We start from the raw sequence: 26,384 nt of genomic DNA on the forward strand, positions 1-26,384 counted from the left end.
TGACCATCAGTGAAAGTTTAATTTTCCATTTCTAAAACAGATTTAGGGTTGAGCCAACATCCTTGTCCAAACACTCTTTGAACTCTGAAGAAGTCCAATTGCACTTCAAAGCTACTGGCAGTATATAAATGTTTTGAACAATAAAGGCAGAGAGATACAGAGACAAATAATGGCTGTGTACGCCATGTTTCTGAAGTGGATGCATACAGACTGCCTGCATGATGCTGAAAAGATCTTTGACTTTTTGCACATGCTTCTCAATTAAATTGCTGTGTCTTCATGACTTTGAGACTGTCATTGTAGATGAAGATAGTTGTGAAGCAGAGGAAGAGCCTTTATTCCTAGGGAAGTAGTATCTAATAACAAATGTCAAGGAAATGCTGCAGGATGTGAGACAATGTGTCTACTAACAGATTCAAGGAGACAGAATGCCCTGTACACTACTGTCTTTGTTTCAGATTTTCAGTCTCAGAGCATTGCTGACAGTTGCATTATTTAGCAAACGCATGTCTTCCTGGAGAAGTGACAAAACAGAGCCCCCTTGTAGATGTTCATTTCCTTTCCTGGAAGGTGAAAGCAGTGAGCCATTTTGTTGCAAGTCTGTCCCAACACCAACTCCATCATGTTCAGCCAGGGAAGCAGGTTATCACTTGCTTAGAACATTGGAGTATTTTTTTTCACGTGCTCCATTTTGATACTTTCTAAGTCACTTTTGTTATTCTGAAATTTCAGTCATCTCCCCCACCGACTTGACCTGACAGGTAAGTTGATGGCTGTCAACATAAAACTAGCGTGCAGTCCCAACAAACTCTGATAGACATACTGAATCACGCTAAAGTATCATTATCACTTAAGATGCTGAGCTCTCACAGTGTATGGAATACTTGGATGAGAGCAGAATCAGATAAATTTAGTTTTCAGCTGGACTGTCATACTGTGGCAACTGTTCCTTGCCTTTCTTTGCATCCACCAAGATCTTCAGAAGACCATTTCAAAGCTAAATTTTGAACCAAGCAGAACATATTTCAAAAGGATACATAAGAGTGGGAATACCCCGTGCTGACAGATATTTTCGGATGAGCCGCTCAGTACCATACCAGTTGAAACCTTTTGTTGCGTATCCAATACGTGGAAGATGCACACTTGCTGAAAGGGAAGGGAGAGTGCACACTCTTTAGGACATGATACACTTACAGAAAACAATCTGGATAAGGAGTTCAAGCTACCCAGCAAGAACGGAAGAAGTATTTTGGAACACAACATGCCATCTGCCATGGAGACCTTGCTCTTACTTCATTTCAGGAAAAACAGTACAGCAGACATGGAAATTGGTCATCTTCTTTAGGTGGAATCACACATGCAGGCACAGGATTCACTATTCTGCTGCACAACCACTTACCATTCCTTTTCTTAGCTGCTAAATAAATCTTCTTCAGGCCCTTTTCCAAAGCAGGCAGCTTAATGCCAGACAAGTTGTTGGACCGATCCCGGTGCTGAGCTACAATCAAGGCCAACTAAGGAAAGAGAAAAAGAGTCTATCTACAGTGCTAAGAGACAAAATGATAGCTGCTAAAAAACTGCATTATGCAAGTATTTAATAAACTAGAAAAGCTCTCCTCGAAGGTTTAAATGCAACTTAGCCATATTCAGCATTTAGTGTCACTATTACTGGGAAGAACACATAATGTTCATTTCATGAAGCTTCAGAAACATCTGGGCAAAGTAACACAAAAAAACCCTTCTCATTCTCACCAAGTCTTGTCCCCTTCTCCTGGATTTTTTGTCATCAATGGGGAATAACAAGGTTCCTCCTAACTTCAAATCTGTCCAGAAAACAAGAACAGAACAAAAAATCAGCCCTGAAGAGTCAATAGTGAATCAGCACAGTGGTGATTTCACTCTCATGTTCTGTACTCCTTGGCTGTCTTTATTCCCTCATGACTTCAGTGGAGTCAACCAGTCATTTTCTCTGGTGAGGGAAAAAAGACAGACATCACCATCTCCTTTCGTCCTCATCCTCCTTCCCTCCGCTACCCTTCGCACAAGCAGTCTGAGGCCACAAATGGAAATAGAGATATTGAAACAAGTTAAAAAAAATAAACTCCACCAGGAAATTAAGAAAACAACAGACCCATCTACAGATCTACAGCAAGATGTGCATTCTTAACCAGCTGTTTAATGTAGCTCAAATCTCTTAACATGCTCAGGAGAAAATTAGTGTCTGCAGGAACCAAAGGTCCAGCTGGATACTGCCTGAGGTGGCTTTCATTCTTCTTAAAAGGACTTCGACAGAAGATCCAGGGCTCTGTCTTATATAGTGAAAAAAATCCTGTGAGTAATGGACAAGGGTTTTTTTTTAATGACTTGCAGAATGGATCAGAATGAGCAGCCCCTATGCACAGTTCTCACACTCCCAACAAGTTAAGTTAAAGCACACTCTCTGTATGCCTACTTTCAGAGCTAGGGATGCAAACACCTAGAGAAAGAAGAAAAACCATCACCATCAAGGTATTCAGGTACCTCACCACTGCAACATCAATGGGATTGAAACTCTTTCAAGTATCTTGGCCTAAGGTCACACTTTAATCTCTTACCTTTCATCTTTCCTGCCATCTCATATATTTTCCTTGGCTGATCAGAACGAGCCTCCAGAGCTGTAAATAAACCGCCCCTTCCCCAGCGGCCGGAGTCATCTAGAGTGAAATGGAAAGTTAGATTCCTACAAACTGAGGTTGAAGACGACCACTGCAGGCAAGGCATCTACTTTGGTCAAATGTGATGAATGATCATCGAAAACAGATGTGGGAACCATACATGAACTGAAATTGAACAGCACTCAGGGGACTGTCCTAGGGTATAAAACTGAGCCATTGAGAAAAACAAACTTGCCACAGTTTTTTGAAAAAGGCTGCAGGAAGAATTCCTTATTATGTCCAGTGGAGATGTACAACTGAGCACTAATCATGGAGGTTATCATATAAACCTGTCAGTATCCTTGTATTCAGGAAAAGTATGCATCCATTATGACCCCAGATTGGTGGCATGTGCTTCAAAGAACTTGTAACTTCTGTTTTGTAATTTGTAACTAAACTAATTTCATTTGTAATCTGAGGACTTTTACTTTTACTTGTTATTTCTACTTCAAACAGGAGTTTTCATGCTGAGCTTAAATTAAGCCAAACAGATTACAATGTTCTGCTACAGCCTTGCTCAGGAAGCAGCTCCAACACTGACTCAAGAGAAGCTCTGTAGCCTGAATTTATGCCCCTCAGCTTTAGTGTCTTAACAGAAGCCCTTAAATTAGGAGACTAACCTAGAGCCTCTTGCTCAGTGTAAAGAGGTAGGCACCACATGAGGGCAGCTCTGATCTCAGCCTCTGGAAGTGCCTGTCTCTCTCTGCTGGCTATATAAGGAAGCTGATTTTCAGTATCTCAGTTCAGTGCCTACAGCTTACATGAGATGAATAGAAGGCCCTCATCTCAGGAGGCACTGTCCTCATTTGGCCACAGACACATGCAACTTTAAGGCACAAATGCACCTTTTGAGAGGCTCTCTAGAAATCTACAGAAAGGGCATGAAAATCCCCATGTACCCCTTCAAAGCACTTATGTGGGTTATACAGAACGGAGCTGGAGCCTGTGTTGCCTCTGCACCACTCAAGGGCATGTTGCACTCAGGCCCAAAGTATTTCAGGCTGGATGGGAATTAGAAGGTACTGAGCTAGAAGGAACAATTCAGCCCTTTCCCTACTGAACAATGTTCCTGTTGTTTTGAGTCCCACCTAGGCAGTGGACAATGATGACATCCTCCTCTTCTGCTGTGGGGTGGGTGACATCTCCCATGACGTACTTGATAGAGTTCAGGTCTGGGTCTCTGTAATCTAAATTGACATTTAGCCCAACATCATCCTCCTCAAGCTCTTCCTCAGAATCACTCTCCTCTGAAGGGAGACAAGCAGATGTGTAATGATTTGCCTCCCACCAGGCCATCCTGAAACAATATAAAAAAAGATGAGGTTCAATGAAAATGAGAGGCAGGGGACACACACACCTTGTGTTTTAAATCACTGCAGTGAAACACAGGCGATGGGGTCTTGAGTTACAAATCTCAAACTCTAGATTCAGACCTGCATTCTGTCTGCTCTCCTCCCCTATTTTAGACAAGGTCTGAGATTACCACAGTTATTATCTGTGCTATTAACAGCATGTGCCAGTGTGATAAACTGACCGAAGGAACAAAAAGAGTGAGTATATGACAAGGGGAAAGAGTTATTTAGAGAGGTAACAAAGAAGAACGAGGAAGCAAAGCAAGGAGAATGAAGAGAGTCACAGATGGCAGACCAACACACAGGGGCCAACAGTTTCAGGTAAAGCTTCCCCTAAAAGTTGGGTGTACATTCAGACATAGGGTTCTTGTTCATGCCAATCTCTACAAATTAAATTAGATGTGAAGGCAGGCCCCTTGCTCAATGGCTTAAGCCATTTTTCCCACTTCACATCCCTACATTCTGCAGTTCGAGCACACACCCAGAAAGATGGCCTGTAGCTGTTTTGTCACCCTCTCTTCCCCTCTTTCCTAGCCCCGTCTGCCTAAATGGACAGAGGGCATGACTTGTTTTCATCAGACACACATTTCTAGAGCACAGTGTTAATAGACACCAGTTTATAAGTAGCAGACGCAGTACAAACCCTACCTTTTCTTGTGTTCTGCTTCTGCTTTTGCCTTCCTCTTTTCTTCCATGAGCCTTGCTCTCTTTGCTGCTGCTTCTTGGCGCTTCTTCCTCCTAGCCTCCAGCTCCTCTGTGCTCAGCGAGTGCTTCCTCCTGGATGACTGTTCAGGGAGACCTGTGAGAAGGACCTGGAGAAAGAAGGAAGTATCACAGAAACAAACTGCTCATCTCAAACCCTTGTCTGTTGCCCATCTTACCCAACACCCCGTGTATCTTTCCCATTTGTCTGCTTGCCCCAGGTATTTGCCATCAGATCCCAATTGTCACATAATACTTGCTTTTGCGACTTAAGTTTAAATTACTGCCCTGAACGTTAAAGCCATTAAAGCCCCAGCCCTCAGATTCAAGAGCCAAACTCATTACATTTGTGTCCACATCTTTTAACATCTTCTGCAAGCTGTATGCAACCAGGGAAAATCATCAGCCTCATTTTCCACAAGCAATTAAGAGCATCATATACCTAGTCACGTCTTTTGTCTTACATTTGCTTTCTTCCGGAGAGCTCTCCCTTCCTTGTGGGTCTCTTCAATCAAGGCTTTCTGAAGATCCAAAAGCTGTTCAAATGCTTTTTTATCTTCTCTGCTAGGTTCTTTTGAGTAATCTTTACCTTCATACAGATACATGTGATCTTTAAAAAATAATTAAAAAGTGTAAATAGAAACTAAAAATTGATAACACCTAAATTACACAGTGAGATTGAACAAAAAAAATTCGCTTCTTTTTGACACTGCTGTACCATCTATAAGAAAGGACATGTTTACACTCATAATTTTTTGTATGGCCAGTGTCAGCATCCTGTCGAGACAACAGAATCAAGATCTGTCTTGTCAGACAAAATCTTTTCAGTTATTTATTCAGTTATTTCAAGTATTTATATTGGCAAAGAACCTTTTGCCTGCTTCAGTCAATTAACTGCTTTAAGTTGTGGCTCTATCACCATTCTCTTTGTAACGCCACCTCTGCCAGCAGTCAATCCATTTAGCTTTGCTATTCATTTGCAGAGTTACTCTTGTAAATGGATAGCACACCTTCTGTTTTCAGCTCCCAAACAAAATAAAGGCACAGAACTCTGGAAATACAGAGTTACTGCTCATCAGGTCAACCATTCTCCCAATAGCTATTACACAGCATGGTACCACTGCTCCTCTTTAAGTTATCATCAGAAAAAATCACCTTCTGCTAACTGCCAGCAAAAAAATACTTGTTGCTGGCAGGACATGCAATACCTATCCTGCAGGGCCATATTTCTGCTTCAGTCATAGATCTCTATTTAAGTTCCATCATGTATTCAAGATAGAAATTCAGCCTTTCTCATCATGACACTGGAAAGGGGAAAATATCCTCAGAATTTATTCTCATATAACACAAGGCTACAAAGACTTTACCATAATTGTGCGCATTTAGATTGGAAGGTAGAGTATTCAAGATAGAGTAGAGCTGTTGTAGTTGTTTAGACTCCATGACTCTGCATTTCTTATCTCACATATTGGAATTCTTTAACTGGTTTACCTTTAATTACCTCTAACTGGTAATTTTCATGGCCAATAATATTTTGTTTGCAGACAAATACAGAACACCTGCTACATAGTCTTTCTCTAAGTTCCTGTTATATCTCTAAAACTGTAGTTCCATCTTAAGAGTTCTCTGTGGGAATAACAGCAATTGCAGATGACTCTTTCCCTTTTTCTCATGCATTTCATCTGAGGTCTCAAAGTATTTGATGCACATTAAGGAATTCTGCTCCCCTAGCCACCTCATGAGGAAAATATTGTTACCATTATTTTACAGGTAGGCAAACAAGGAAACAAGAACAACAACAATAAAGGCTCATAATTTACACTTGTGAATAGGCCACAAACAAAATCTGAGTCACCTGCTTAATTACAAGTTCACTTTACTTCTTGTTGCCTGAAAAACGCCATCCCTGTCTGGGAAGCCTTCTCTACTGGCATTCAAGTGTCAGGCATTTCGTTAGATATTTAGATGCTTAACTTACTCTCTGTATCCTCCTCTTCACTCTCGTCTTCATTTGGCAGCACCACATCCATTACCCACATCCCTCCTTTTGTTTCTCCAAGGATGTTTTCTAGCTCCACATCCTGGATAGTACTCCCCTCAGATGAGAGCAATTTATCCAAGCCAAATTTCAGGATTTCACTCAGCTTTAACAAAGAGAAGGGGAAGTTCAGTATTAACATCTCCTAATTCAATCAGTTTCTTGAGCTTCTCAGGCATAAATGCAAAGGATGTGCAAGTGAAGCAATCTAATCCTTAATGTTACCTGTCAAAACACTTACTGTTTCACACACTTAGCTCTCCCGACACTTGATGGGATAGACCCCTATGACAAATCTCCCTCAGCACTACTCATCTAGACCTAAATGGTCATTTTTCTCCACTGGCTGTATGACATGATAGCATTGTATTAACTGCATTTACTCAGTTTTCTTCATAGCCAGAAATGCCAGGCTTCCTTTCTTCCCCTACTCCTTTAAAACATAAGCTTAAATCCCACACAAACCCATGCAGAGAAAAATATCAGCACGGAATTTCCTATGGGCTCAGTTCCACTTCTCCCATGGAAATCACAATTGTGGAGATGCATGCTGGCGGGGGGAGAGGGGGGATACAATTTCCAACCCTTCCCTAGGTTTAGCTGCACACAGGGTATATATTCCTATATATTTCTCTTTGCTTGAGGTTTGCAACCCCAAACTCTTTACACAAACTTCAGCTTTCAGGTCAGAACTACGTATTATGCCCTGATTCCTGAGAAATTATGTTTACTAAGAGGTCAACATAAAGTTGGCCAGGTTTCAGACTGGCAATCAAAAGTTGGCAAAGCACCTATTGTCAGCTCTGTTTGTGATAGAGAAGAAAGAGAGACAGATAAGTTCCTAGAAAACAATGAGTCAGCTTCCATTTTAGACCTGTCATAATTAAAAATACACAAATAAAACAAAGTGAAGTTCTGCCTTTCCCTCTTCTCCCAGAAAACACACCCTTTTTCAACAATGGATGAACCTCAACATTATAACACCTGTCTTCAAATTTCAGACCTTGTCTGGACCTGAGATGTCATTTTGGTTCTTAAGACACATGCAACAAGCTATAATGTCCATAATGTACATCTCCCCCCAAAACAAGTGTTTGAATAGGTCCAAGTCAGATATACATACAGGTGGGACATTTCTGAAGACATTATTGGAGTAAAACTGAGGACACAGCTATATTTTACCTGTAACTCTGCTGCTCCCTGAGGCTTGGGTGCTCCCAGAGCAAACTGACCTCCTTCTACAATGGCATTTGTCAGCCGGAGCTTGGAAGCAGCTCTTCGGTAGATTATTTCTTCAATTGTATCTCGCCCAATCAGGCGGATAATTTTTACAGGCCTTGCAAAGTTTAAGAAAGTTGTTGTTATTTTCCTTTTTTGAGGTGCACTAAAACTGTTTCCTTGCATGGGGCACTAAACCATCATCCAATCCTTTGGTATGGACAAAGGCAAAAGCAAAACCAGGAAAGATAATCAGCAGAAATGTAATGCTGATACAACCGTTACTTGACACAAGCAGAAATGCTCACTGCAAGTATGCAACAAAACTCCAGATTCCCTTTCCTCCTCCACATCTACAAAGCTCCCACCCTGGACACATGACAAGAACTGCATGAAGCTGCAAGAAAAAATAAGGACGTAAAACCCTCTCTGTTCTCCTCCTTTGCCCTTCGGTCTATTGTCCTTAAACCCTCCATTGCCTGTGGAAAGGGAAAGCAATACTGAGACCAAGAAGGTCAGCAACTAAACCAGAAGTACCAACGTTTCTTACTTGTGCTGACCAATCCGGTGAGCTCTTGCTATTGCTTGCAAGTCATTTTGTGGGTTAAAATCACTATCAGTAAAAATAACTGTATCCGCTGCTGTCAGGTTCATGCCAACTCCACCTAAGAAGAAAGAGGATCACGAAAGATATTGCCAGCAGAAAATAAAGGAGAAGCTAGAGAATTTATGCCATGCAAGGTTCTGTCCAATCTGATCAACTACATCAAATTCAGTCCACTTCTCAACCCCAAATCTGAGTCTCACGAGGACCTAAAATGGTATGTAAAACTTCCATATCTGTACCCCTCTGTGCTTCCAGTTTTCTACAACAGTCCCAAACTGAGCTGTACTGGCACTGTAGTAAAGAAAAGACAGGATGTAGGAAAAAACAATGCAAAGAGGACTGTTTGTCAAAACTGATGAACACAGACACACTGTTCAGCTGGCAAGTAGACAAATATAGCAAGGGCTGGTTTACTGAGGCTACAAAGCACTGCCCAAGTCATGAACTGGCTGCAGCATGGAAGCAACTCATAGATACACTACTGGAACAGTGGAAAACATCAGGCCTAACCGTACAAGCCCCAGAGCCTAGGTATTTTTATTACTTAAAGTTTTTGACATTAGAGAGTCTGGGCTCTCATGGAATGAAAGGGAAAAAAAAACCATACAGTAATTGTTTTTTTTCAATATATACCATTGTGACTACATAGTGTGGTTAAAGAGGGGGCAGCCTGTTACATTGCCTTTCTTCCAGCTCATGCCAAGCACTCCTCACAAAAATCAGAACATCCCTGCAAGCGGAGACAGTCATACACCTGAAAATCCATACCCACAACAGAATAAGGATAGAAATATTGCTATTACACCCATTCCCAACTAGATACAAGATATCTTGACCAGACTAGCAATATGCAGTAGAGAGCAACTCTGATTCTGGATAGCGTGCGCAGAGAGTTCAGGCATTGTGGCAAGAGACACACTTATTCCTACCATTTCGCATTAGGCACTTCTCTTCAGTCTCCCAACATGCTCCCCTTAATGCACTGCAATGTCACTGGAGCCAATCTCCTCCAGGAAAGGCTGACCAGAAGCCCAAAGGAAGGACTAGTTCAAGTTTGATGCTTGAGATTAAGCAGTTTGGGTCCTCCCTCTGGAGAAAAGCATAAGCCTGGACCTGTGCTTGTTTCAGTAAAAAGATGGAGAAGTTGGCAGCTGTAGAGGACACAGATCCTGCCTGAGGAGCTAAGAGGGGGAGAAGCACAAACAGCAGTCTCACGGGGTTCTCTGCAGTCTCAGGACAGTAAAAGGCTCTCAGCTGAGTGTTTGCCAGCTAGAGAGCACGTCTGTTTTCAGCAAACTCAAGAAGCAATTCCACAAGCTTACTTAAAGGGACACAGTTCCTGCCTATAATCTGGTGCTTGCAGAAATGAAATGCTGGTGAGATTTTTTTAAGCTCAACCTGGCACAGGGACAGGCATTACAGGGCTTGGAAGAAAAAAAAGTAACTCAAGCAGTTGCAATATGAAGACTATTTTGGCATCAGCTGCTGAAAGGAAAGCACAGAAACCAGATGTCCTAGCTGAGAGACCCAAGTTCAGGATGTGTCTTGGTTCCCTCTAAAATCCCACATCTGTGGGAACAGGGTCTGCAGGATTCAGAATGCCCTGAAATCTTGCCAGCAACTGCAAGAATACAGGCTGTAGAAGCAGGATAGGGGTTGTTTATCTCTCCCTTTCTTGACTTACCTGCTCTGGTGCTCAGCAGGAAGATAAAGATAGGCTGTTGACCAAAGTTCTTTATGGCAAGGTGTCTCTCTTCACCCCTAACAGAACCGTCCAGACGCTCGTAGCTGTAGCCTTTCCGAAAAAGCAACATGTATGTTTCTGAAATGCTGTCTATGCTCTCACCCCTCTTACTTCATTCTCCACAGACTCCCTCCTGATTCTTTTTACACCAAATCCTTCTGCCTTGATTCTCATTTTATTGCTCTGAACTCTCCCTTCTTTCCCATTAAACCTGGTATAACCTGAAGCAGTGACCCACACTTCCAGATTTACTGTCGGGAAAGGGTAATTTAGCTGAGTCTGAAGAAGAGACTCTTAGCTTTTAATTTACTGCTTGAAAATAAAATGGGAAAATTCAGAGCCAAAGTAAAAGAATGATAGCACATAGTTCTATTTCAGACTACGCGGTGTTGGCTGTCGGCCTCACAAAACAAGCTAACCATTGGGTCTTCCTCATGCAAACTCCCAGCGCCTTCAATGTGTGCTTTCCTGCGAGCAAGCAGCACGGGCTATGGTCTTGCATTTGGCTTTATTCTGCATTAGTTGTCCAAAACCATAAACACCAAACAAAAGCCTCTTTCATGGGAATCCTAAGTAGGTATGAAGCCATGTGGATTGAAACAAAAGAAAGTGCCCCAAGAACACTTTGGTAACCTTGCCAAAAATGGTCTGATCCAATCCGCCCTTGGAGACATGCTGGGGACCCACTGCCAGAAACTGTTTTAATCACAAAATTCATTTCCCGGTATTAATGTGGCCCAATTTGCATGCTATGCTGGACAATCTGATTCTGGAACAAGCCTACTGCCTTCAGTAAAATTACTTCAATTAATACCTACTGAAAAAAGATGAGAATGTGTCCCTGTAGCACAGGGTTCTTCTCAGCCAGCACCAGTGTTCAAATATCACTGTACTGACATATCTGCTCAGTGGAAACCAGCTTAGGGGCTCCAGACAACCTGATATAACTTTTCTGAAACCAACAGGGCTCTTTGCTCACGGACACCAAACTTGGATTTACTCTTATGACCACTGACCCCATACTCACAAAACCTCATGACTCAGGTACATAATTGAACACATGTCTATAATGAAACATCACTACCCTGCCATCTGTTAAGGCTCATTTTATCAAGGAACCAAAGCTGAAGCTACTTTTAAGAACAACACTGAAGTGCAAGCCCATTTCAGGCAGATGGTAGCACAGCAAAGAGCTGAACTCAAGACCCTCCAACTCACAGCCCCACATCTTGATTGCAACAATGCAGTTTTTAACTACTAAGAAGCAATAAATCCTCATCATAGTCCCTTCTGCATCCCGAGCAGATCAGTGAAAGATAGAGGAAGAGCTTATGGCAGAGATCATTAGGATAAGCACTCTGCTGCCAAAGTGTGCAGAATGTACCTCTATAGTCCATGTAGTCTTGCAGGATATCAAGCAGTTGAGTCATTTGAGAAAAGAGCAAGACACGATGGCCACTGGAAGAAAAAAGTGAGATTTCAACATACTGTGATAGCATTTCACAGAGTGGTAGAGGGGTTATAATAGCTTAACAAGGCGGTGTTACGTAGCAAGACCTCACCACCTCTGCACACTGAGTCTCACACAGTCATTGCCCATTCCCTCACCACACACTGAATCCCACATCCAGATGCAGTCAGTCAGCCTCATCTGCCATTGCCAGTTGTCATATTTGGAGTGTAGAGTCATGGAGAGCTGACGAGACTGTGGCACAGCACTACTGCTGGCTGGGTACTCCCTAATGAGGATCCAACAGATCCTATTTAAAAAACACACTCCTCAGCTTCAACTTAGCACCACAAGGCCTCCCTCAGCACATAACCTGACACACCAGACTGTCCTCAAATCACATAGCACGAAGTGTCTTAGCTGCTAGGAAAATGTAATTTCAGCATCTCTGGGACAGTAGAGCATTTTCTTCTCCAGCAAATGACCCTCAAAGATCATATACCATTGTAGGCAGAGCTCAAGTGAGAATTCAACTCTCCTCCCTTCCCAGCCTCTGCTCTAGGCCTCAGACTGTTTTACAGAGCTGTTTAAACAAAGCTTCACTGTTGAGCAGAATAAAGGTATTTTGAAGCCTAGAAGCTGCAGAGGGCTGTTCACGTGGCAAAAATATCCAAGGGAGAGAGGCAATCATTCAGGGTGCTGTACAGCAGGAAGAAAAAACCCTCTGGCCACAACAGACCGTCACAAGGTCTACAGAAGTTCTGTCCTTTGGAAGTAGACAGAGGGAAATAGCAGCCCAGTTAGAGAGGAGGTAGAATTTGTATCATGCAGGAGGCACTGAGGCACAGACTGCACAGGAATGCAAACTGTTGTTTGATTTGCCTTGCATCAGAGCTGGAGGGAAATATCCAAGTCCTTGGGTTCCATGTTCTGAAGTTGCCCAAAGCTCAAAATCAAGATCAGAGTTCTGAATGCCATTTCAAAAGTTTAGGTTGCTTGTGTTTCAGAGTTTGGCTTATTCTTGTTTTTTGCACCAGTCAAATTTCTTTTTCACACTCACTACGCATTCTTCCTCCTGGGCTCAGACAGGCATGGTAGGGCAAAGGAACCAAACTGATGCATTGGAGGCTACCCACAGGAAACCAATGATTAAACCAGATGTACTGAACACCATATTACATATTTATTCCCCCAGGTTCCCAGCATAAAATTAGAAAATATGAGAACGTGTGAGAGAATTAGCTAAGTGTTTCGAGAAATGTTTAAAGGGAAGCTCCAAAATCTTTGAGGTTCCTCTACTATCTCTAATGCAGCCCCTTATACTGAAATGACTTCTTTAAAATAGTCAATAGCATGCATTAATTAGGGCAGTGTTTGTATTGTGGTGAATACCTGCAGAAGCTATGGTTAAACAAGGTAGCTCCTCTTCCTCATTTACATTTTCTCCCTATGCCAACCCCATCCAGTCTTCCTCTCCCCAACATAACCTACCCAGCATACAAGAATGAAAGGAGTTTATCCAACAAGTACAGCTTGCCACTAGCTTCAACAATATGGTCTCCAATCTCAAAGGGCTCTGGCTCAACACCTGGAACAAAAAGGATTTTCAGAAGCAGCCCTAATATTATACAAGAAAGAACTTCATGGTCAACCTCAGTATATCTGCACTGCCAATTATTGCCAAACAGACCCCCAATATACCCAGGATGCTTGCTTGAAAAGTGATGATCCTTCTTTCCTCTCTCTAAAGAACACTTCAGTGTTTCACAAAGCATCATGATCTTGTTGTTTAGGCGTGAGAAAACGTGCTGACATGAAAGCAGTTGGAGGGCTAAAGGAAGAAACTCCAGCTTCACGTAGCCCTCCACATTATTCCTCATCATTAGTGAACTGTCGTATGTTGAAACTGGTCACAAACTCAGAGCTGGTTCTGATTCAAGTATAACATTATTTTTTACTTGCTTCTTCTAAGCATTACAGTATCAAGCATTTGTAGAAAACCGTTGGGTGCGTCTAGAAATTGATTTATTCCTATTTCAAAAGAGAGAAGAGAGTTTTCTTACCATTGAAAAGATACGGGTGGGCAACACATTTCCGAAGCTGAACTAAGACATTCTGAAGTGTAACTTTGCTTCCTGTTTCACTTTCAAATGCACCTGGAACACAGTGGCATGGAAAAAGAACTGAGGAAGAAAGCCCACACTCCACCACACTACACATAACTTGCATTTGGATTTCCAGTCTCAGTCCTAACACATCCGTTTTCATGGGCCAAACAGATTTTCCCACGTTTTTTGCAACGAGCATTTAGAAATAAGACCCTGATGAAAATTACTCTGCCTTGTCAAACACTTAGTTTCTGGACAACCTGCAAAGCATCAGTAGCGTTTTTCTACGAGTGATTTATAGATCTTGAAATCATCAAAAATATTTTGGTGCAGCTCATATAGCTTTTCTGACAAAAAAAGTAACACAGCACAGTCCGGATCTCCAGGGAAATCAAGAAGTCAAGGGATACAATGTGTGAGGGGAAAAAAAAAATGCACACATAGGCTGATGTTACAAGAATCAAGTTCAGCTCGCAGAGTGACATTCACAAAAAGTGATATTGGCTCCTTGATGCACTAGATATTAGCACTAGCAGAACAAAGGGTCTCCATCCCCTACAGTTTTATCACCCCTACAAAAAGATAAGCACCCACAAACCATATGTTATGCATACACAGAAGAAGCAGCATTCCAAGAGAAGCAAATACTTCATCTCTTACACCTCAGGGTGCTTTGCTATAGTTAGTTTGTATGAGTGCCAAGGTGTGAGCTTTTATAAGAGTCTGTGCTTACACTGTCTACACGGTCTGACAGTTTCCTAGGAAGCTCAAACCAGCACCAGCAGGTTTAAATTTGCTATATGGCATCTGCACTGCTGTTGGAAAATTTTTAGAGACCCACATTTTATAAACTTCTGGTACAACCTTTTTGTCTGAACACAAAAACATGGGATAGATGCAGGCTAACCCAGTGGCAAGCGTTTTCAATGACAAGCTGGCCCAAAGCAGAATTCTGCAACTGACACTTCCCTAGCTCTGCAACAGCTCAATTCTAGATCCACTTGCCTCTAATTTTATCACAAGCTAAAACCACTAATTAAGCAGCCCAGGGCACAGAATTTGGCATGTTCATTCTGTGCATATTCTGCAAGCTGAAGTATCTTCTCCTCCACTATAACTGAGCATGGATTTACAAATTGAATTCATTTTGTTTTAATATCAACTGACAGGGTTCAAAATCCCTCGTTACCTAGATCTTTCATCAAAATGGCCTTGTAGTACTTCCTCTGGAGAGCTGACATTCCATGATACAGAACCACTTCCACCTTCTTTGGCAGCTCTGCGGCCACCTCAGACTTCACTCTTCGAAGTAAAAATGGCTGCAGAAGATTGTGCAATTCTTTGGCTAGGCAGAGGCAGGGAAAAAGAGGAGATTATTGAATTGAATGTAAGGAATTTGTACAACAACTTCATTACTATCCTTTCAAAATAGAGGTATAAATGAACCTTATACCTCTTAGTGAAATGATTCAAGCCCGATTTTACAAACAGAGAAAACAAAACACAGCTGCAAACCTAGAGTACTTAAGAGCTATGTTAAGACAATTAATCATTACTTTTAATGGCTTCATTTTATAGCTAATCAGCATTTAAAAAGACAAATGAAGAGGACACAGCATGCCTGCTTCCTAGTCAAGATAACAGCCGGTTCTGATTCAAGTACAACATTGTTTACTACTTGCCTGGCTCACTTTCCTTTTCAACTCCTTGGTAGTACTCAACAAACTCTTTTACTTGCTCCCTAGGAAAGATACCAGGGTCAATAAGGCTGAGTAAGGAGTACAGTTCCTGAAGGCTGTTCTGGATTGGAGTGCCTGTGAGCAGCAGATTGAAGCTTACTGAGAACTGCAAGACCCAACAGCAAAATAAAATGATCAGGTGAAAGTGTCTGGAATGAAAAGTCACTTAATACATAATTCCACCCATGCCACTCTTAAGTTCACCTTAAAGTTGATAGATGGCACAGAAATAAATGCCTGCAGAATGCTGCAAATGTCTGCCCAAACCAGCCAACATAAGGTCTGCAAAACAGTCCAGGAATTTTTTAAAGGTACGTAGTTCATTGCTGCTGATGCCAGCCCAAATCTTATGCTCACATTTCACTGGGATGACAAAAGGCATATTCTATCCTGAGACATTCACAGCACTCCAGCAGGGGTTCTTGCTGATCTGGGACTGCATGAGAGAAGCTGAAACAATTCTACTAACTTCAATAAGCTCAGGTGACTCCATTAAACAAGACAATGGAAATAGTTCAACTCAGGCTCACATGAGCTAGGCCAGGGTTCCCTCACCTGCACAGATTGGTAGGTCCTCTTTTATTTTGTAACTTTTTATTGTCTTGGGTCAGTCAGACTTCTGACGCTTTGGTCACACTGCTGTGGTTCAGTGCTATGTCTGGCTTCTTTACACTTTTCATTCTCTCAAATTGCTCCAACTTGTCAAGCACAAACATGAGCCAGAATAAGAGAGAATCCCCAAGCACTGTCCACCTCCACACAAAGCCAACAAGATAGGCCCTGATCTATCTGCCACTAAATATGAGAATCTGTTCACCAAATCCAGTGGAAACTGGCTATGGCCCAGAGCTTAAAAAAACACACAGAAGGACAAACAGTGAATCCTTACCCTATACTAAAGAGAGAAAAGTCTTTAGACGTTAAAAGATAGCTGAGTTCTTTTACCTCAGAAAGTGTCCTGTGAAGCAGAGAGCTCTGATTTTTCAATCTGTGGGCTTCATCTACAACCAAGGCAGCCCAGTTAAAACTGTGAACAAACACAAACCAGCATCTTAAGTTAGGTGCAGATAATTCATTCTTGTCACTTTGCAAAGACTGAAATAAGCCATGACTCTGCCTGGCTGAACTCAAGATGGCCTCACACCATGGTGTGCATGCAAACATCACAAGAGGGAAAAGAAAAGTTCAGAAGCATTGGCCTATGACAGACAATACTGCTTCTCAACTGTAGCCTGGATGAGTTTTTCTGAAATCAAAACTAAGTAAATACACTTTACTTTGTTACTTCTCTCTCTACCCTCATTGCCATGGGGAAAACGATGTAAGCACAGGTCAGTCAAACATCCAAGAAGGACTATCTTTTGGAGAAACAGCCACGAAAGTAGGCCCTTGCACCTGTGCAAAACCCTGAGGTTGTAATGGCAGAGCCACTACAAGTCTTTCGCAACTCACCCAAGATAGGAGTTTTGACTTGTTCTGGGTTTGATACAGCCATACACAGGTGTCTCGTATATGCTACAGAATCACTGCTGACCTGGCAGATCCACTAGGCTTGATATAAACCCCAGATCTTTTCATCTCTCATTGTGGATGTGCACTTATTGCTAGAGTTTCAATTTTCACATCACAGAGTGATTTCCACACAGTCAAGTCTGGCTCACAGGCAGGGAGGAAAAGCATGACACTCTGGTTTTCTTACGCACACACTTCTCTTCCTAGTGGAGTAGCAGAAGCCTGGAATCACAGGGACCTACTTTCTCCCCACAGCTCTTCCTCTTCCCTTGATTCCCGTCTTTGCTATTTAAGAGTGGTTCTCCATTGCCAGGACAGTCAAATGTCATTATTATTTTACAGGTTCTGCAACTGAATTGCAGAAGGGACACTGACAGAAGCTCGGATGCAGAGCAGAGTCTGATCTCTCATGCATCGCATGAGAGGAGGGCTCTTGCTCAACTCATTTTACAGCTCTTTGGTCAGCAGAAAGCAGTGCATCTTCTGCTCTGCTGGGCCAGGTGGACAGCTGCACCCTACTTTTGCAGCAGTCATAGAAAAGGCAACAGAGCCCACCACTGGAGAATACCTTTTTTACAGCTCTCAAACAAATAGCAGTGGTCATGACCCAGACTTTCCAGACTGCTAAGCAGAGAAAGAAAGGGGCAGGCTCCAGCATGGAAAATAGAAGCAGGAGAGAGGATAGCTGATACAGAAAACTTGTGAAACTGCTGGTGCTAAATGCCTTGTCCATTCAGCAATGGTGAAAACCTTACCATGGCTCAATTTTGTTACACTGCTTGTAGAGGGTGGTGGGACATCTGATAACTATGACCCACCTTTGAAGTGCTCTAAGACCCATAGAGAGCAGGGTACAAATGATTAGCAGCCACCTTTTTCAGAAGGAATAGCAGAGAGGGAAAACACTTGAGTGACATGACTTGGAATCACTGAGGTTATGTGCTAGCCTTAGAACTAGGAAACTGGACTGGAGCTGATGTTTCTATGATACCAGGGCTAGTTATTTGTTCTCCCTGAGTACTGACTGTTTAATGTACCAGGCCCAAGCTGCAAGACAAGCAGAATCATATGCAGCAGCACAAGACATGGTTTGGAGCTGTAAGAACTGCATGCCTGTGGCCAGCTTTCATACTGCAGGCTCAAGGCCTGGCTACCACCACGACGTGTTCATCCAGCAAAATCTCCTATTTCCAGCAGTGGCCAAGAACACGTGCTTTGCAGAAACACAGCAGGGCCCCGATAGCAGGCCTGACCAGTAGCAAACTGAGAGATCCAACATTGTGTCAGTGGCTGCTACTGGATTTCTGTTCCTACAGGGATCCTGAATCATTCATGAGATGTGACTGCCCTGAGCATTTGTCACATTACCCCTATTACAAGGCACTGGCAGTATTACTAGAAGACATGAAAATTCCTCCCCATTTCAAGCAAAGGCTTCTGGAAAATCCTGCATGATCATGACAGTACTTCCTACATGTTGAGTTTCAGCACTATAATCAGTCTTGCTAGAAAGCGTAATGCTCCCTAAGCCTTCCTGACTTCTGACTGATAGCAAGAGGCAATAAACTGCAGGATATGGCATTAGCATGTGATCACTATAGTATACGGCAGGTCAAGTTCAGCAAATTTTGCATCTAATACCTCTAAAATCTGAAGCTTTTGAAGAACACCTCTGTCTCCTGGATTGATATTTAATGTACTGCTATAATCTACTAAGTATCACTTTATTCTGAGCTAACTGGCTTGAAAACTGTCCTTGGGGTGAAGTTCACATACATTAGAGACACTGACACTAAAGATTCTTCACTGAAAGATGAAAAAGGCAAAACTCTAATCACCAGCAAAGAGTATCCATGAAGCATGGGATCTCACACACATACAAACATACACTTAGGAAACTGCTGACAGACCCACAGAATTAATTTGAAAAAACTAAAACCAGACTCACAATTTTAGAAATGCTGCATCTTTCAGGCAAATCTGTAATGAAAGAAAATGAATCATTACTTATGACTTAAGTTAATACATCAGTTAAGAAACACAGCATCTTTCTCTCTACTGCAAGCTATGGTGAAATGGAGCAGAGTGGAACGAAGCACAATCTAAAGAAAGTAACATGACAGCGACTGTAATCACAAGCTGTTGTGATCCTACATTTGAATGTTTCTCTGGCAAAGCACCAGCAGTAAAAGCTCAGAGAAACAATATTAGAGTGATTTAGGGGAAATGTACAGACACCAAAGTCTCTTCACCTTTTTCCACACCCTTCTTCTCACTCAGTAAGAAACATCATACACCTTCAGCATCACACTCTTATTGATCCAAAGCAAACATAGGCTTCAGCGGATTAACCTGAGCTATTACAATGACTCGCTAATATCCTAAAGTGCACACATTGTTTGCCCAGCTTCAGATTCAAAGAGGAAGAGGAATCAGGTTGCTCAGGAGAAATCCTTAAAAAGCACAGACTTTTACTATCAAAAGCAACAGAGAGACAAGAAAAATACTAGCAAAGTGAGTAGCTTGACACAGTTAATCATTTTCCCAGGCTTGCTTCAGTGTGAGCTCCTCCATTTATTACATTTAGGACAAGGATTATCACTGCTACCCACTCCTGCTTGTGCTACATGGAAAAAGACATAGGTTCAGAGTGGTCAGCCCAGGTCACGCAGACAGCTCCCAGAAGGAGACAGTAAAACACTTGAAGAGAGGGAAAGCAAAAGGACAAAAAAGACAGGGAAATCAGAAGGAAAAAATGAACTAGAAGCTGTAAGAGAGGCTTTTCATCTAATTTTAAATTGGCATGCTTGTTAAGAGACTCTTCAAAGAAAAATCAGCGTGCTATACAAAGTAACACCTGAGTGGGACTGACTCATAAAAGAAAAATGAGGGTTTTTTTCTGCTCACAGATAAATTAACCATCAGGTCTTGCACAGTTCAAAGCAGTGACCAAGGGAGCAACGCTATTCCGGTCAGTTTTCAGGAGAGTGCTGGTCAGATTCATCCCAAAGTCCTATCAATTGTAGCAGGAGCTGTACCATTTTATAGTCCAGGAATGAGAATTTTGTCTGAAGAGGGCATGCTGAAAAGAGCACAACCATAGGCAAGCCCTTTCTAAGTGTTCCTGTGTTGCATGATTGCTAGGATCTTAATAAAAATGACACGTACACATTTCTATTAAACATTACAGGTCTGTAATCTACCATATACAACCTAAAACACTGCATATACTGTTAACAGAGTGGACGTGTATCTGTTTTCTTTTCTCAAAGCGTGATACAGCTATGTGATAAAGCTGGGGTTAAATGAGATTAACTTAGTGACAAAAGAATTGCAGAAAGTTAGATGAGTGGGTGAGGTGGGTTACAGGGAAGAAAATCACTGAGGAAGGTCAGAGATGTGTACAGAGGACAAGGAATGAGCTGGGCAGCACAAATGAATGAAAAAGGGGAGGAAAAACTTTGGATTTTTAAAATGGGGAGAGAAGAAGAAACTACAAAGAACGCTCTTCCTGCAATCCTTAACTGCCTGAAGATAGCACAACAATATGACTGAACAAGGAAATAGTTTGAGTTAAATAGCTTTGTTAGCCAAATCCCATAGGGTTTTTTCTTTTTTCTATCAGTAAAAATCTCTGCTTTAATAAATACACTGCTACAAACATATCGTCTTACTGAGCCTAGGAAATTGAGCCCTTCTTTCAAGTGATAAACATCATGTACCTCATATGTTGTTAAGAGCACATGGAAATGAGATCGTTCTTTGAGGTTTCCCTGCAGTTTCGCTCGTTCCTCCTTGTTGCCTACGTACGTCACAAAAGAAAGACCTGGAGCAAACCTGTTGTCATGAGAAATAAAGAGAAAAACCACCAATGCCAAGCTAAGCCTTTCATGAGTTTAAGATCCTGGACCCCATTAACAAACCTAGTTAGTGCACAGCACAGAGACAAGGCTGAATTAAAACCTCCTATTCAAACACCTTACCCCCCTGCAAGATGTGGCTGGATGTCAGCTCTTGAATCTAACCCCTTCCTGATTGATTTGTGTCTCAGGTTGGCACCTTATTTGTTGGTTCTGGTCTAAACAAGTCCCATATTTGCGTTTTTCTCTTAGCTCTCATAGTCCAAGACAGGTGACTGCAAACCAATCTCATGGTACATCTGCTATCCTGAACTGAAAAAGCTGATGAGAAGTAGGATGCTGAAGATACATTTTCCCCAGCTGATATCAAAAAATTGGTCCAAAGCCAGTTAAAATAAAGGATAATGATGTCTGCAGCAAACAGTTCCAAGTCAGGGCCTAAAAACTCTGTCCTCATAGCCAAGAAGCAGATAAAAACAGTTCAGTGAAAGAAGAGCTGGGATCATAAAATTCTTCCTCATTTAATCCCATCACTAATGTTTGCCTAACATCCCTCCTGGACAGCTATTCACTGCTGATCTATAGCACTAATTGATACACTTTCCCCCAAGTATTCCAAATGTAACTCTACCCAAATCAGGTATTTTCACTTCAGGGTCTAAACTGGATGATTTCAAGTTTTGAGAGACAGCATCATCCTACAATCACATAGAAAGTCACCTGTTCTAATCTTTAACTTCCTGCCCCTCCTCTTAAGAGGAATGTTTGGGCTTCAGCTTAAAAAAAAAAAAATTAGAAAAATTCTGCATAGTGAATGTGCCATCAGCACACTCATTGCACCCCAGTGAAGATGGGTTGCATGCATGGATGTAACAGTATTTTGCATGCCTCTGTTAGCATGCAAAGAAATGCATCATTCAACTTGGGTCTTACTTTCCTTCATATAGAATCCTGGCTGTCTTCAGCAGATGTTGCCTACAAGAGACTGAGCATGAAGAGTTACAAAACAAAACAATAAAAAGCAAGGAACTAGTGGGGGCATCTGTACTGAAAATCATCCAACACTATAATCTGGATGAATACACGTATACCACAACATAGAGACTGTGCATTAACTACAAGTGGTGTTTGCATTGATTTGTTGTTTTGGTAGCTTCCCTTTTTACTTTTTTTTTTCCTTTTGAAAGGAAGAAAATTGTTGGACTGAGTATATTTGAAGAGAATCTTTTTAACACACTGGGCAAGAATATGATGATCTGGGCAACTGCTGAAACTCACCTCTCCAGTTCTTCCTTCCAGTTGCTCAGAACAGACAGAGGACAAAGTATCAGAAACATCTCTTTGTTCATTAACTTTTGGGCTAAATAAGCAAGTAGACAAATAGTCTAGAAGGCAAATAAAAGACACTTTTTTAGCAACAAAAAAGGGCTCAATCCAACAGCCTGAAACTACATAAATTTTCTCCTTCTTGAGCTTTGTAGCTGGTTCCTACAGGTTCTCTAGCACAAAGTGGAACTGAAAAAGATACTAAATGAGAACCAGCATAAATGACAGATCCAAAAACTGTGACCCTGACATCTGCAGTCCCCTTTCCAAAGCCCGTTCTCCCACAGTCACAAAAAAAGAAGAGCTACCATACATCATTTTTTAAAATGACTAGTTTGTTATTGAAAGCACAACATTCATTCTCCAACAAAACTGCAGCCCATCTAAAAATTCAACACAAAAATAATTCTTTGATAAATGTTCATTTGCACTCAGCTTTAACCCATGTGTTGACAAACCCAGAAACCATCTTGCTGCAAGTGATTCAAAATAATATCATTCTCACTGTACTGGCTGTATATTGTCACTTTGTCACAGACCTGTAAGCAAGGGTGGGCCTCATGGAGAGCACAGCCCTGACTACAGCAGAATGCGGTGGTGTGATCCCACCAGTAGGAAATCACCTGGGGTGTCTATGGCCTGAGGCACCACACTGCAAAGCTATGTGGGAATATAGTGATAAGAAATGAGATGACACTGCAGAAACGATCAACTCTGTTAGAACCGTGTGAGAATATAATGATAAAAAATAGAAACAAAAATCATAAGGGAACAACAGACCTTGATTGGATAAAAAGACGATCTGGCTTGTGATCGGTTTAAACTGCTGCTTTTGGAGGGGGAACAATGGGAGGGAGCTATAAAAAATTAATGCCATCCTACGTAGTGTGGACCCTGCTCCAGAGAGCTGCACTGACCACAGGACCCCCCACTTGGCGAGAATGGGATGCCTGCACCGTGATTCCTCTGTGACTGATGGGGCATTGAAGGATCAGAATTTGTAAGACAGCAACTTAGCTGCAAACCCAAAGGGCGCATAGAGTAATATGTAGTGCCTGGCTATAGCAAATTAGGCTGAGATTAATCTATCAATGAATAATAAATGGTTATTGCTTGCGGCTGTGCTACACCTGGAGTCCTTGCTCTTTTACAGTCCCCCTTAAGATAATGAACATTCAAAAGAATCCTTGGTGCAACACCACACCCTTCAACTCCACACACTATTAATTATACATTGAGAAGTCTCTTTAAAATCATCATTCACTTTTTTACAAAACCCTGAAACTCTTTTGGAGCATTACTCAGGACCTAACAGGTTTTAAGTGAATAAGGAATGAAAGAAACAAAGAGTTTTCTTTTGAGTAAGGACTTAAGGATTTAGTTGCTTAACTGATCAATCGTTAAGGTATTTTTTTCTCATCTTGCAAGAACATTGGCCAAAACAAACAAACAAACAAAAAAACAGGCCAAAGCTGATTTTTCAGGGAAAAGAAAAAACACACCTGACAAGTCTTTCCAAGACCCATCTCATCACCCAGGATGCAGCCATGCTGGACTTCATAGCACTGCACCAGCCACTTTACACCTTCTATTTGATAGGGACGAAGCTTAATGCCTGAGAATAAAAGCAATTTGTTACATTTAGGTAGTCATCCTATACACTCTATATATTGTTACACCTTGAAGCCAGGCAGAAACAGGTCTTGCACAGACCAGACCTGCCCCACCGACTATCTTGCAGGAAAACCACACACACTTTCAGCATAAGCTAGTTTGCCCTGCTGCAAAGGACTGAGACAACGGTATTACAGTGAATCCATTAAATTAAACCATATTCCAGAACTTGGATACACAAGAATGCCCTAAGTCATGATAAAGGTCTGTACAAGGATAATTAAGCTGCTACTCTGCATTCCTAGAAGACAGCTGGGTTTTCAGCTCAGGCCACTTTTTCACATATGTAAGAGATATGCTTTCAGCTAGAGGTCTGGAAACGTTTGTCTGTAACAGTCTACTATAAAATAATAATTATTTCTAAGCAAGATGTTTTCCAGATTTCCCATGCTTAAGGTAGGATATACCACCACAAGTGTAGACCACCATAGCTACCACCACTGCAGAGCAATCCTTATTGTCAGGCAAAATACATCAAAGCAAACACAAAACAAATCAATTAGAAATTTTCAAGGTCTTTTCTTGCGCTTGGATTTAAGTACTGTGATTACTGGCAACACTGACACTGCTGCCCCTGCCACCCTACCCATCCCCCTACTGTTAAACATAAAGCTGAATGAGTGAACAGGGTTAGGACTAACTCACCCGCCTACAGGAAACAGAAGACCAAACTAGCAAATGGGTTGAGGCAACGGTTCCCCACAGCTAAGGAAAGCATGCAAGCAGGCAGGCTGGATAGCCCAGGCACTCTTTAACATCTTTAACTCTTTAACTCCTTTAACACCTACCATTCAAGCAGCGGAAAGCACTTTATAACTTACATCAAACTTCATAATCCACTATGAGGCAAACAAAAGTTGTCTTAATTTATTTGATAAGGAAGCATAGAATGGAAGTTGCTTGAACGAAAGTTGCACAGAAACATTCTAGAGTCAAAACAGCCCAAGAAACCAAGATTCAAGCCTAGTCCTCCAACTGAAAAGCCAAGGTGACTGAACCACCCAGGAAAGGCTTGCAAGAGGCAGTAAGCAGGGACGTATACCATTTTCTCTAACAGCCATGGCCAACTTTTATAAGCCTGAGAGACAATTTTATTTCTAGCCAGATGGTCAAGATACGACCACTATAACCATATTTGTGCATCACAGCATCTGCCATACTGAACCTACCAGATCCAAGCAATACCTCCAGCTAGGGGAGGGAGAGGGAGGAAAGGAGTGGGTTGCACCAGACAGTCTGCTAGGCTGGTGGACCACCAGGATGCCAGTCAGTGTTCCTTAATTTGCAGCAAAGAATGTATTAAGGAAGCAAATGTAAAGCCTCCCACCCAGGCTACACTCCCTGCAGAAGAATGACTGCTCTTATCAGACTGTATAGATTCTATTTCCAAAATACAAGCAAGAGGCATGGTGTCTGACTTTTTAAATTTTTTTTTATTTCCCACCCCCCAAAATAGGAATGCTAAATGTATCCTGAGAAACCGAATATCAAATACTGGAATACTAAAGAAACAAAATGACTGTATTACCAGAACCGTCTATCAGTATTACAAGAGTCAACGCTGATGATAAATGGACTCATAAGATCTGTGATTAAAGATCTGTCCTATTTTTTGATGCTGCTGATTAGGAAGATACCAGAAGAAAAACTCTTTATGTTTCAGTACTTTACCAAATTAAAAAAAAAAACTTCAATTGTCATTAGCCTTTATTTAAATGGTTAAAGCGTACGGTTCGGAGTAACACTAACAAACTACCCCCGCTGAGAAGCGGGGCAGGAACTGCAGGCGACAGCCCCGGAGGCGCCTGGCTCTACAGCCATGGCCGGCTCGCTACACCGAAGAAACAAACCCCATTAAAATTAGTGTAACTGCTTCTGCAGCTCTCCGCGAGAGAGCAGGGGCTGCCGGCACTAGCAGGCGGCTGGTGCCCAGCAGGGCAGACGGGCCCTACGCTCCCGCCGGAGCCAGGCCCAGCCGCGCCATTCAACGGCGGCAAGGCGGAAGCGCCGAGCGCACCGCACTGACCTGTCAGCCCCCACTGGTATATGTCCTTCTCCTCCACGCCCGGCCCCGCCACCCGGGCCCCGGACGCACGGCGCAGGGCCTGGTAGAAGCAGGACATCCCGGGCAGCAATGCAGCGCGGCCGCCCCGTCACGGCAAACACCGGTCGTCAACGCCGTAACGGTCTGCGCGGCTCCCGCGCAGGGCGCACGCGCAGTCGCGGGGCGCCCTAACGGCTGCCCGCGCGCGGCGGGAGGCAGCGCCGGGGGCGCGCAGTCCGCGGCGCGCCCGGTGCAGGCGCTCAGTGCCCCGCACCCACCCGCGGGCTCCGCCGGGCAGCAGCTCCGCCCAGGGAGCG

The 26,384-nt window shown here is 42.5% G+C and overlaps 1 protein-coding gene across 2 annotated transcripts; it reads right to left on the reverse strand.

Moving 5' to 3' along the window:
- On the reverse strand, positions 1-26,379 carry CHD1L (chromodomain helicase DNA binding protein 1 like). Of its 2 annotated transcripts, XM_026110565.2 has the most exons (23): positions 26,050-26,378; positions 23,852-23,964; positions 22,302-22,408; positions 20,886-21,000; positions 19,112-19,143; positions 16,597-16,678; positions 15,595-15,757; positions 15,102-15,257; positions 13,868-13,960; positions 13,296-13,392; positions 11,739-11,812; positions 10,295-10,405; positions 8,554-8,668; positions 7,968-8,121; positions 6,726-6,891; positions 5,212-5,357; positions 4,694-4,857; positions 3,782-3,990; positions 2,595-2,693; positions 1,753-1,823; positions 1,400-1,514; positions 1,038-1,146; positions 1-356 (listed from the first exon to the last, which is right to left on the reverse strand). In XM_026110565.2, the coding sequence occupies exons 1-23, from the start codon at positions 26,144-26,146 to the stop codon at positions 278-280; spliced, it is 2,667 nt and encodes an 888-aa protein (XP_025966350.2). In that variant the 5' UTR covers positions 26,147-26,378; the 3' UTR covers positions 1-277. The 2 variants fall into 2 exon arrangements, with proteins under 2 accessions (XP_025966350.2, XP_025966351.2); XM_026110566.2 differs by lacking the exon at positions 10,295-10,405 and having other exon boundaries at positions 26,050-26,379.
- Positions 26,380-26,384: the final 5 nt, after the last annotated feature.

The sequence above is a fragment of the Dromaius novaehollandiae genome, chromosome 1, assembly GCF_036370855.1.
Source record: "Dromaius novaehollandiae isolate bDroNov1 chromosome 1, bDroNov1.hap1, whole genome shotgun sequence".
Taxonomy (NCBI): domain Eukaryota; kingdom Metazoa; phylum Chordata; class Aves; order Casuariiformes; family Dromaiidae; genus Dromaius; species Dromaius novaehollandiae.